Genomic DNA, 12,913 nt, shown 5'->3' on the forward strand with positions numbered 1-12,913 from the left:
AAATGAGCGGAAGTTCCACTTTTGGGTGGAACTCCGCTTTAATATACCTCACTGTAGTGGCAGAGAAATCTGCTTTTGTCAGACAAGTCTCATTGTGTGTGTCAAAGGAAGGGAGCGGTGTCATACTAGGATATTTCTCCAGGACAAGAGAACAGCTGTCATCCTACTGCAGGTTGTCTGCAGAGCGCATGCTATTTTTGCCCTTTTGACCCAAATCCTTTGTGCCTGTGATTCGCCATTGCGAAGTAGGGGGGATCCCTAGTGGGGCACCTACATATTGGACTGTGGAATGGATGGGGTTTTTTGTGTGTCAGAATACAGGATGAGGTCTGTTACTATGTTAATTACAGCCTGTATTCCAAACAATATTGTCAGGTCCTTTACCATGGGGACCTTTGAAAGGAAAGGCCCCCCATTTGAAAACACCAGCCTGGTACCAGTAGCTTCTTTCACACCACTACAACACCCTGAGGGTGCATCACCACTACGCCCTTAATTCACAATATAGTGATGCAAAGGTTGTTCCTAGGGGGATGGGGAGAGCCCAGGGGGGCTGGACCTGAAATTTGGCTTTAAGGTTTCCAGACATTGTACATTTATTCTCCTAAATATATTATAAGGCATATAAATCTTTAGAACATAGTCATGAAAGGCAGCCAATAAGCAATTTGTGGTTTAATGCATTCTTCTTAATTAGCCAATGTTTTTATTTTACTAGCTTTTCCGAATTAATGAAGCTAATCAATTGATGCAGTATGATCAGTGTCTGAGTAAAGGGCCGGATGGATTGAAAGTCATGATTACACACTGTAATTTAAATGAATACAAAGAGTGGCAATACTTCAAGGTATGTCCTTAAGTCTTTTTATATTTGCGGAGTGTACTTTATGCATTTTTATAATAAACATTTTCAATATTTCTGAATTCAGTATAGTCTATGGGTCACATTGCTCTCCAGTCTAGGTTGGGTGGTCCACTACATATAGCAATACTGGCATAAAAAATTACCACATTACATACGTAACTCCAATATAGTCCTTTCTGCGCTAAGGAGAACACAATTTGCATAGATTCACACTTTACCAATCTGTTGTGTTGCGTTAACTTGAATTTGTGTGTTGGCATGCTGTGTTAAGGCAGCCTTTGCAACAGATCAAAAAAGCACATGTGACCCTTTTTTTTTTCGCAGCATAACACAACACATGGTATGTGCATTGTGGTGTGTCTTAATGTACTGCATGGTGCATTGGGGTTCTATTCACAATGAATGCCACAGCAACTCACTTCACATATAGCAGGTGAAGTGAGTGTTTAAATGCACATAGCAGGAACATACAAGTGTGAATGGGCTCTCCATTGCTTTAACAGTTAGGTACCTTGTGCAAAATTCAGTGTTAGAGCTTGTGTATGACTACTCACCCTCTTCTGATTGTTGCAGATGAACAGGTAAGAGTCAATTAAAGGTTTCTCTGTTTATTTTACATTAGAAGTGCTACACTATATCTGTTGTAGAAGAGAGTGCACTAGATCTTGGACTGCTTAGTAAAATGTATTTACCAATTTTCAGCATCTCCCCATTTTAGCCACGCCAGTACTAGCCCGTAAATACTTCGAAATTACCAGGCCAGTTGTCAGTGCCAGGAAAGTACTAACACCCCTGAAATGACCACTTTTGGGAAAGTAAACACCCCTGGGAGATCTCATTTATTAGGGGGAAAGTGTTTGGTATCGGCGCCACAATATAAAAAAACTATTTGTTGATTTATATACCAATGCTGTACCTAAAATTAGTGAAAAACGAATAACAATTCAACAATATATATATATATATATATATATATATATATTAATATATATTATAAAGGGCAAAGGAAACGGAAACGGGGAAAGGAAATTCAAAAATCAAATATAAAATTAATAATATACAATGTGTATCTGATTAATAAAGTGCACAATAAAATAAACCATCAAAAATGTTCATAATAATCATATGTGAACAAATCTTCTTGTGTATGCTCCAACACCGTGAAAAATAAAGTGCACACATGCTTCAGTAAACTTGCTTAAAGTGCTTCACCCGAAGTGATAACAAAATGCGCTCACCAGATCGCTTCAGCCACAGAATGACCTCAAAGCATGACTAATGGGAAGGACTCCTTTGCAGGTATACCTGCAAAGTGGATTAGGATCCAGCTTCCTCCATATATGATTGCTTGATTGGAATGGGATGCATAAAGGAGCTACAGCATTGAATTAAGGAGTCCTTCCCATTAGTCATGCTTTGAGGCCATTCTGTGGCTGAAGCGATCTGGTGAGCGCATTTTGTTATCACTTCGGGTGAAGCACTTTAAGCAAGTTTACTGAAGCACAAGTGCACTTTATTTTTCACGGTGTTGGAGCATACACAATAAGATTTGTTCACATATGATTATTATGGACATTTTTGATGGTTTACTTTATTGTGCACTTTATTAATCAGATACACATTGTATATTATTAATTTTATATTTGATTTTTGAATTGTTTCCTTTGCGCCCTTTATATATATATTTTTAGATCTCATTTATTGACACAATTTTTTGAAGAAGAAGAAACATGCTGGTATTGAAGTGGTTAAAGCAAGGAGCTTGATAATGGTGTACTAGAAAGCAGAACATCAGCTCATACACAAGAGGAGGGGGAAATCAATGGGTTAATGCATAGGTTGCATACAGTGGGCGCATTGAGATGAAGGGGTTAATGTGCAGGATAAAATAAGGGACTAAATTAAAATACGGTCACATGCAGATAGGATGGAGCTGAGATGTACAGGAGAGGAGGGTGGTGAGAGGGTTCAAACTGATCCCACAATCATGGGACAACATTCCCAAAACTCCAGCAACTGGTCTCCTCAGTGTTGTTAAAAGAAGAGGGGATGCACACAGTGGTAAATATGGCCCTGTCCCAACTTTTTCGAGATGTGTTGCTGCCATCAATTTCAAAATGACCTTATTTTTTTCCTAAAATGGTACATTTTCTTAGCTTAAACTTAATATGTTTTCTGTTGTAAATAAAATACAGGTTTATGAGACTTACAAAATCATTGCATCTGTTTTTATGTAGATTTTACACAGTGTCCCAACTTTTTTGGAATTGGAGTTGTAGTCATTAATGAATGATTCATTCATTACTACTTCCCCTTCGTCCATTGTATGAGGAAGAGGGCTGTCCAATGTAAACACAAATATGTTTACATTTATGATCGCTGTGATTGGTCATTGTGATCACTGTGTGCCACTGACTGACTATTGCTTTGTCGGAGCCCTCAGAAAATATCTAGGCCTACTTGATATGGAGGAGCATGTGAACAACTCCTGGAATGCAGCGCTCCAGGAGTACAAATGGAGCTTTTTTTTTTTTTTTTTTTTTTTGATTGGCTTTTTATTTATTCCAAGAATATGAAGGCAAAAATACAATTAAAATGTAGTCTGGCCTAAGTCACAGTAGAAAACAGTGAGTACTATTCCATAGCAGTCATTGCAAAATTGCATGCATACACATAGTGGTGGATTCATTTCAAAAGGTAGGATCTTCCTTTCTTTCCAGCCCTGCCAGACAATGGCCTGGCTTTAGAAAAGCTTTTTTTTTTTTTTTCTAATAGAAAGCACATTATGTTTGGGATTTGCTTTAATGTCTCCTTTCCTTCCTGTAGAACATACATAGATTTACACATATCCCTACCGGAAAATGCCTGGATCGCTCGGAGGCTCTTCACCAAGTGTTCTTGTCAGACTGTGACTCCAGCAAACCATCACAGAAGTGGGAAATGAACAACATCCTCAGTGTATAAAGTGGAAGGTTGACAAACTAAGATTACGTTGGCTGAAGCCAGCCTGAAACCTGCTGCAATGAGTAACTCTGTACAGTCAACACTCAATGAAGGATAACAGAGACCTACCCGATGAACACTGGGTCATCCTGCAGTTAATGTTTACAAGACTGCTTTTACCTTTAAACTTTTTACACGTTTACATCATCTTGGTCCAAGATAATGTTAAAGTGCTTCTAGCTCTGTTTGTAGGAACAAAGCTAAAGACTCTATTTCTTGGGATTCTACTCAGGGGTTGGAAGGTGGTTTTTAACACACACTTGAAAATCATTTAATTAGTGAGACATGTCTGTGTCTTGGTGATTAACTATTATCTCAATTAATTTTCACTCTTCTTTTTCTTTTCAAAGCACTGCCACAATTTCTTTCAGTAATAGTGGCCTTTGTCTGTGCTGCTGTTTTGAATGGTAACATTGGGAAAATTTTAGTGCCTCTTCCATTTCTTTCATATTTTTTTTAGGAGAAATGTATGCTTGCCATATGTAAGAGATGGAATCAAAAAAAAAAAAAAAAAAGAATTGTTTGGTGGTTGTCTGAAAGAAAAGTCAATTGGTCAAACTTTTTGCTGCTGGGTGAACATACAGTGTTCCAGGCCACATGTGTCATGGTGGAGCAGACTGGTGCATTGTAAATACAGGTACTTGGAAGATTTCTAGGATGTAGTTGGTAAAGAAATCCTCAAACTTGAAGTCATATATAGAGGTTTTAATGATAACTCCACTACCACACTCCAAAGCATCTGCACTCCTAATACTGAGTACATTAGAAAGCGTGAAAGCTCTGTAGCATAGTGTACCAGTGATTGCCACAGTAAGTCCCCATGAGGTGTTATAGAACACTGTAAAGTCGGATACTTTCTTTTTATCAGCAGATCTCAGGTGAAGTTCTGTCTCTATGAAATACATTGGACTCGTTTACATCCGCTAGGCCTGCTCTGTGGCAGTGGATGAAGTTTAAAGTGGCACCCTCCTTGTGTTGCTACAAAACACATTCAGTATCAAGGTCTTCAAAAGATGGTAAACATGTTGTGACACAACAATTGTGTGCATTTAGCCAAAGCTTGTTAAAATGGTGTCTGTTCTAGTACTCCATTTATATCTTTGAAGGCTTAGTAAAGACCTAGCGTATTAGCAGAATTGGTTTTGGGTTATCTGCTAGGGCACCTTCTCAGTAATATTACTTCTGTCTAGAACTCGACTTCTAGTATCAGTGACAGGGCCATTATTTACAGATGCCATACATATTTACGGAAGCTTTTTAAAAACTTCTAAGTGAACTATGCAGGATGGTAATAGGGTTGTTGCTGTGTTGTCATTACTGTTGTGCCAGCATTTTGCCTGAATAAGACACAGCAGATCTTTCACCAAGTCTCTAATATGAGAAAACACAAAAGACTGACCAACCTACATGGATTCTACAGAAGTACCTTCAATGATCAGTTCATTACCTTCAATGATCTGTTCATTACCTGTGGTATCAAACTATTAACCCTGCAAGAAAAAAAAATGTACTGTCCGTATTTCTTTACAGCCATATCAAAGAGTTCAGCACACTGCAATAACTTACATGAAATCCATTATATGTGTGATAATAACAACAGATTTTATTTTCTTGATCAGTTACGTTCTATTTATTACAGCTTTGCCAATTTAGTTTAGTTATAGGGCCAAAAAGAAACATTTTAATTGTTTTGTAACATTTACAAAGCTTGGTGACAAATTTACAAAGGTCGTGTCCCGTTACCTTGTGCATAATGTTAAATTATGTGGCAAAAATGTACAGGACCAAAAAGCATTGTAAGGAAAGATACAAAATGAACGGTTAGCAAAATGGATGAATTCAGTTCTGTCTTTTGTAACATTACACTAAAGAAGCAAATATATGGGCACTGAGAAATAGGCTGTTGTACATATCAGATGAATTAGCAGCCATATCTATTGACAACTGGTACTTACCATAATAATAGAGCTGAATCTAATACCCATACTCTGAATGGGCAGGAATAGCAATATTTATTACACCCTGCTGACTGGGAAGCAAACATGGGACAAAACATTAGATTAGCCCTTCATGACAGGTGGCTGCATCTACTTTTGTGTATTTATTTATTGAGGCTTAAAATATAATATAGAAAACCAAACATTCACAGTTGCCTGCTTATAATAATTAGACTTGTGAAATTGCTATTTGATCTGGATTACAAGGTGCATGTGGAGGGGTTTCAGACATCCAGGCTAGTACAGTGAGGGGAAAAAAGTATTTGAACCCCTGCTGATTTTGTACGTTTGTCCACTGACAAAAGAATGATCGGTCTATAATTTTAATGGTAGGTTTATTTTAACTATGAGAGACAGAATAATCACAAAAAAATCCAGAAAAACGTATTTCAAAAAAGTTATAAATTGATTTACATTTTAATTAGTGAAATAAGTATTTGACCCTTTCGCAAAACATGACTTAGTACTTGTTGGCAATCACAAAGGTCTGACGTTTCTTGCAGTTGGCAACCAGCTCTGCACTCAGGAGGGATTTTGTCCCACTCCTCTTTGCAGATCCTCTCCAAGTCATTAAGGATTTGAGGCTGGGTAACTCGAACTTTCAGCTTCGTCCATATATTTTCTATGGGATTAAGGTCTGGAGACTGGCTAGGCCACCCTAGGACCTTAATGTGCTTTTTCATGAGCCACTCCTTTATTGCCTTGGCCGTGTATTTTGGGTCATTGTCATGCTTGAATACCCATCCACAACCCATTTTCAATGCGCTGCCTGATGGAAGAAGGTTCTCACCTCGTCCATCGTCTCTGATGCAGTGAAGTTGTCCTGTCCCCTTAGCAGAAAAACACCCCCAAAGCATAATGTTTTCACCTTCATGTTTGATGGTGGGTCATAGGCAGCATTCCTCCTCCTCCAAACACAGTGAGTTGAGTTGATGCCAAAGAGCTCAATTTTGGTTTCATCTGACCACAACACTTTCACCCAGTTCTCCTCTGAATCATTCAGATGTTCATTAGCGAACTTTAGACGGGCCTTTACATGTGCTTTCTTGAGCAGGGGGACCTTGCAAGCACTGCAGAATTTCAGTCCTTCACAGTGTAGTGTGTTACCAATTGTTTTCTTGGTGACTATGGTCCCAGCTGCCTTTAGATCATGGACAAGATTATCCCATGTAGTTCTGGGCTGATTACTCACCCTTCTTATGATCACTGAAACTCCACAAGGTGAGATATTGCATGAAGCCCCAGACCGAGGGAGATTGACAGTTATTTTGTATTTTTTCCATTTGTGAATAATCACACCAACTGTTGTCACCCTCTCACCAATCTGCATGGTGATGGTCTTGTAGCCCATTCCAGCCCTGTGTAGGTCTACAATCTCGTCCCTGACATTCTTGGACAGCTCTTTGGTCTTGGCCATGGTGGAGAGATTGGAATCTGATTGATTAATTGCTTCTGTGGACAGGTGTCTTTTTTTTTATACAGGTAACAAGCTGCGATTATGAGCACTCCCTTTAAGAGAGTGCACCTAATCTCAGCTCGTTACCTGTATAGAAGACACCTGGGAGCCAGTAATCTTGCTGATTCATAGGGAATCAAATACTTATTTCACTCATTAAAATGCAAATCAATTTAACTTTTTTGAAATGCGTTTTTTGGATATTTTTGTTGTTGTTCTGTCTCTCACTGTTAAAATAAACCTGCCATTAAAATTATAGACTGACCGTTTCATTGTCAGTGGGCAAACGTACAAAATCAGCAGAGGATCAAATACTTTTTTTCTTCACTGTATGCCTCATTCTTGTCATATATAATTTAAAGTAAGCATTAAAAGTAAAGATTTTTTAGCTGGAAAAATCTTATATATGGACAAAAATGGCAATGCTGTATTTTCATTTTCAATATTAAATTTGGAGAGGAGACGCAGTTAAGCCTGCTACACACAATGAGACTATCGGGCAAATGAATGTCCGTTTTTTATTTTATTTTTTTCCGCATGCTAGCCTCATATCGAAAATGAAGAGGTTACTCAACCTACAAAAATTCTCATAGAACAGAATACAACTTCGGAAGAAAATGGGTTTTGTGTTCTTTTGTTTATGAGCATGCATAATCTTGCTCTTCCGCTTTTTTTTTTTTTTTTTTTTTTTTTTAATGAAAACTGTACTGACTTAACGAAAATCTTATGATCTGGTATCATACGAGAAAAATTTTGGTGTTTTGTCCTTTATGGATAATTTTCAGACAAACAGTCATGATCGGTTCTCGAAAGCTGTGTACTAATGATCAGATTATCGTACGGTTCCTTCGACAGTGGTCTTTTTCATCCAATTTTCCTCCTGATTCAGGATTGGTGCATTGTCAATCATTTGTTGTTCGGAGATCTACCACTAAAACGACCGGGTCCAAGAAGAGGTGTCCAAAAATGTGCACCGGTTGGTAGTTTTTTCACCTTTTGACGTGTACTTCCAACATGGTGCAGTTGAATAGATGCTGTGGCATCCATCAAGAGACACCCCCCCCCCAGCAATATTTCACTCATTTGACGCCATAAAACTAAATAGGAATTGTTGCTATGGGTTACTGCATTTTTTATATACATACAAATGTTTTTGCAAACCTAGTTGCTGGCTCACCATAGGTTGCTACCACTGTAACATTTTATTATTTCTCTTCATAAAGCTTCAGAAGTTTTATACTGAAACTGTATTGGGCTGCAATGCAGATGCATTGCATGTTGCGTAATTGTGCATTGTGGGTACTGCAACGTACAGTGTGAAGCCAGCCTAAGGCAAAAATGTTACTTGTCTGCTTACTGGTTTATTGTAAATCAAATTGTTCTGTTGCAATTCACATTTGAATCCGCGTTTAATGGTATTATTGTGGAAGGAAACCTGTACTCCGATATATATGTGGGTTGTCATCACTAATGTCTCCATCTAAAAAAAATTAGCTGGCTGTCATGTATATCAATGGGCTTTAGTACTTTGAGTCACTGAGGTAAGGTGTTCTCACTTCACTTGTTGCATTCTTGTTCTGGGCCTGGAACGCGATAAGTATTGAAATCAAACAGTACTGACCAGGCAAATGGCATTTTCAAAACAAGGTGAGCAATGGTGACATATGTATTTCTCTCAGCACAGTTGCCTTTTAAAGCATTCTCTGTTTTCTGGGCTATAGTGAAGAAATTGATTGGCAGGAGATTCTACTACTGTCCCCTCCTCCATGAATACAGCCATGGCATTTAATTCTTGGATAAATATGGTAGGCCCCAAGAATGAGAGAATTCTTTGCCATTTTGATAATATGTAGGTGGGACTGGGGTGAATGTGTTTTTCTCCAGGGCAAATGGCCTTCTCAATGGAACCTTTAAAAGTAAGGCCAGCCATAGACTGTTTGAATCTCGGCAGGAGTTCAGCAGGAACTGGCCAAGATTCAAGACGTGTGGGGGCAGGCTGAATGTACTAAATAGATCGATTAACTTGGGTACAATCAACCTGCTGGATTCACTTGCGATTGATGCTAGTGACTATAGTAGCCGGTAGCAATAATCACTGTCTTCTCCTGCCCCCCTGCCGGGAGCAGATAATTGCTCGGCAGGAGGGATTTCCCTGTCAGCACTGTCTCTGTTGATGGGGGAATTGTGCAAATTTCTTTCCTGCAACCCATGGTTGCAGGAAAGAAATTTGCACCGTCTATGGCCTGCCTCAGAGAGCAGGTCTTGGCTTAAGAGCAGGAAGGCAAATGAAAAGCATTTAACATCCATCAACATCCAACTCCCTTAGGCTACATTTATACCTGCGTGTTTCCTGAACACGTGCCAAAACACACAGAAATGTGCGTTTGAAGCGTATTTCAAAACAAAAAAATGCCCAATGCTCCACAACATTTGTCGCATGTAGCGCAAGCCCATTCAAGTAAACGGGCTGCCCTAGGGCTGACGTACTTTAATCAAATACGCACACACAAAAAAACGCACGCAAGAATGCGCATTCCCGCTACGCTCGTGTGAATGGTTCCTCAAAGATCAATTAAGCCTTCAGTTTTAATAAGCTAAATACATTCAATGTGCATTAAAACAAAAAGTTTACAATGTCTTAGGCTGGGTTCACACATATGCGGCCGCGGTTTTAGTGCGGCAGTCCGGCGTGGTTCTGTTCACCGGTTCAGGTACAAATTTTTGCCTGAAATTACACCTGAACCAGACCCAAAATTGCACAGGATCCTTTTTAAAACCGCACCACGGCCACCCTGCACATGTGTGAACCGGCTCCAAGGAAAGCCGGTCAGATTCACATGTTATGCAAATTGGATTCTGTTAAAAACGCATCCATATGTGTGAACTGAGCCTCAGTTTTTCTTTCTACAGCAGCTATGGCCAGAGTGGAAAAGTGGTCTGATTGCAGAAGTTCCACACACCCCTTACCTGAGTCAGATCTATAGCTCTGCAATCCAAAAAATAAATGCCCCTACTGGAGAGCTCTGACACAGCAGGGGGAGTGCTGGACCTCTGTGAAGAGAAGACCAAGGGTGCCACAGGCTTTTCTACTCCGGTTTATTTATTTTTTAAACTAAGAGTTTGCACACCATTTTTGGTTTTATGCACCTGAAATGTATTTATTAAAGTTCAATTGAGCTTTAGCACGTCTATTTTGATGCTGGAAAACAAGTGTAACGTTTTTTTATTACCACACCCATGCTCACCTGGAACTTCTGCAAATCCTAAAAATGTGAGTGACCAAAAAGACAAACATGTCAGTACACAAGTTCCTCACAGATGCAGGAAAATGTTCTTATGCGACTTTACAGTGACAAATGGTCAATAAAGGAGTCACTTGGACAAAAGAATTCTGTGGCTCTGACACGTCGGTGTTCTGTCACATCAGTACAAGTTTTCTGCATCTGCAATGCATTTGTGGTGTACTGGCATTTTTATCTTTTTGGTCTGAGGGCGCCTCTGTTGCCTTGAACCCTGTCCATATTTTACAGGCCTTTGCGTTGCACTCAATGGAGCTTTGTGTTGACAAACGTTGCAGACTACTCTAGATGCTATCTAACATGAACCCACACTGGTATCTGGTTATGGTCATGAAAGGAGTACACAGAAAGAAGGTTAAACACCACTAACCTTATTCACAAGGGTCAGTACATTACCATGTATTTTTTCCTATCTACTATACGTAAAAATCTCAAAGATAAATAAGGGGTATAAGAATCAACTTCTGCTTTGGGTAGATCTTTGTATCATGCACTATGCATTCTCGTAGGAAGGTGGCACACATTGTGCAGGTTGTGTATATTTAACATGGATATTTTGTGCAATTAAAGCTATCTGTGAATTTAAATGTGTAGACTGAGACATCATCTCATTAACCCTTAGTGAGTTGATCCTGTATTGTTTTCCATGCGTCGCTTTGTAAAATGATACCACCACTATGCATTTCTACTCATTTTTTTAGTTTGATTTATGCAGATTTTGATACACTGTATGTTTCTGTAGAAATTGTACAGATACATTTTACTATAGTAATATTGGGGACAATGTTAATTTGGGGTTGCTTGTTTTTCTAGGTGCGAGAATAAATATTTTAATTTATTGTTTTTGTTCTCTTTCTTAACTGAGATGATGCCTATTCAAATATGGGTTACATTTGGGTTACAGGCATCAGACATTAGTAGAGTTGTGCAATTACTGGCTAAAGGATATTTATTAACCTCCAAGAAGACATGCATACATATATTATCCAAGGGGGAATGTCAGGTGATGACATAGGCGTGCGCACGGGGCACACCCTAATCACCCCATGTGGTGCACTTTCCCCCTGTTTTGACCCCTGATATTTCAACAAAGGCCACCTAACAGGGCTCTTGAAAAAATTGTAAAAAAGATCATGAAAAAATTATATTCTAAAAAATATAAAATAAAAACTACTGACACCATCCACTACCCTACTGACACCAATTTCTGCCCTACTGACACCGTCCACTGCGCTAATGACACTGTCAGTATATATACACATACACATGGATATGTGTTTGAGCTTTGGGGTGCACACCCTAATTCAATGGGCTGCGCACACCTGTGCTTGGTGATAGCATTGTATGTTGGGAGCATAATAATGAAGTAAATGGACCCCATCAATGCACCTTGGCTAAACAACTCTTCACAAGGAAAAACATTTCTGGGATGTATTGAGTATATATAATATACAATGGGGAAAATAATTATTTGATCCCCTGCAGATTTTGTAGGTTTGCCCACTTACAAAGAAATTAAAGGTCTATCATTTTTATCATAGGTGTATTTATAGAGACAGAATAGCAACCAAAAATCCAGAAAAAACACATAATACAAATGTTATAAATTGAATTGCAGTTCCGTGAGTAAAATAAGTATTTGATCCCCAATCAAGTGAAGGGTTAATGTGTGGGTATGGCGCTGTCCTAATTCATAGAAATACTTGGTAAATCGTGTGTAGCCAAATCCCATATGTAAAGTCGCATATAAAGTGTAAACCAAAATTGCAAATAAAAAATTCAACGAAAATAAAACAGCAAAGTGACCCCCTTTGGAGTGTGTAGGTGTAACGTTGTCCTAGTGGAGAAAATGGAAACAATGGAAGAAATCGCATAAAGGACTGCTGCCTCCACAGATGTGATTTCCACCAAGGTGGAAAAAACAGAAGGTAAGTGAAGGGTCAGTGTGTGGGTGTGGTGCTGTCCTAATTCATAGAAATACTTGGTAAATCGTGTGTAGCAAAATCCCATATGTAAAGTCGCATATAAAGTATAGACCAAAATTGCAAATAAAAAAAAAAAAAAAAAAAAAACAAACAAAAAAAAAATTCAACGAAAATAAAACCAAACATAAAACAGCAAAGTGACCCCCTTTGGAGTGTGTAGGTGTAATGTTGTCCTAGTTTAAAAAATACTTTGTAAGTCGTGTGTAGCCAAATCCCACGTGTAGAGTCGCATATAAATTATAAACAAAATATGAACAAAATCGCATATAGCAAATTTAAAGGCTAGGTTGGCCCCCTTTGAATTGGGG

General features: G+C 38.7%; 1 protein-coding gene across 2 annotated transcripts in view; it reads left to right on the plus strand.

Moving 5' to 3' along the window:
• GALNT7 (polypeptide N-acetylgalactosaminyltransferase 7) overlaps window positions 1-12,712 on the plus strand; it is a 232,865-nt gene extending 220,153 nt beyond the window's left edge. For both annotated transcript variants that reach the window (XM_073606420.1, XM_073606424.1), the window contains 2 exons: window positions 719-847; window positions 3,692-12,712. In XM_073606420.1, coding sequence (XP_073462521.1) covers window positions 719-847; window positions 3,692-3,829 — 267 coding nt within the window. In that variant the 3' untranslated portion in view covers window positions 3,830-12,712. The remainder of the gene's footprint in view (window positions 1-718; window positions 848-3,691) is intronic.
• The last annotated feature ends 201 nt before the right edge of the window (window positions 12,713-12,913 follow it).

The sequence above is a fragment of the Aquarana catesbeiana genome, linkage group LG01, assembly GCF_042186555.1.
Source record: "Aquarana catesbeiana isolate 2022-GZ linkage group LG01, ASM4218655v1, whole genome shotgun sequence".
Lineage (NCBI taxonomy): Eukaryota > Metazoa > Chordata > Amphibia > Anura > Ranidae > Aquarana > Aquarana catesbeiana.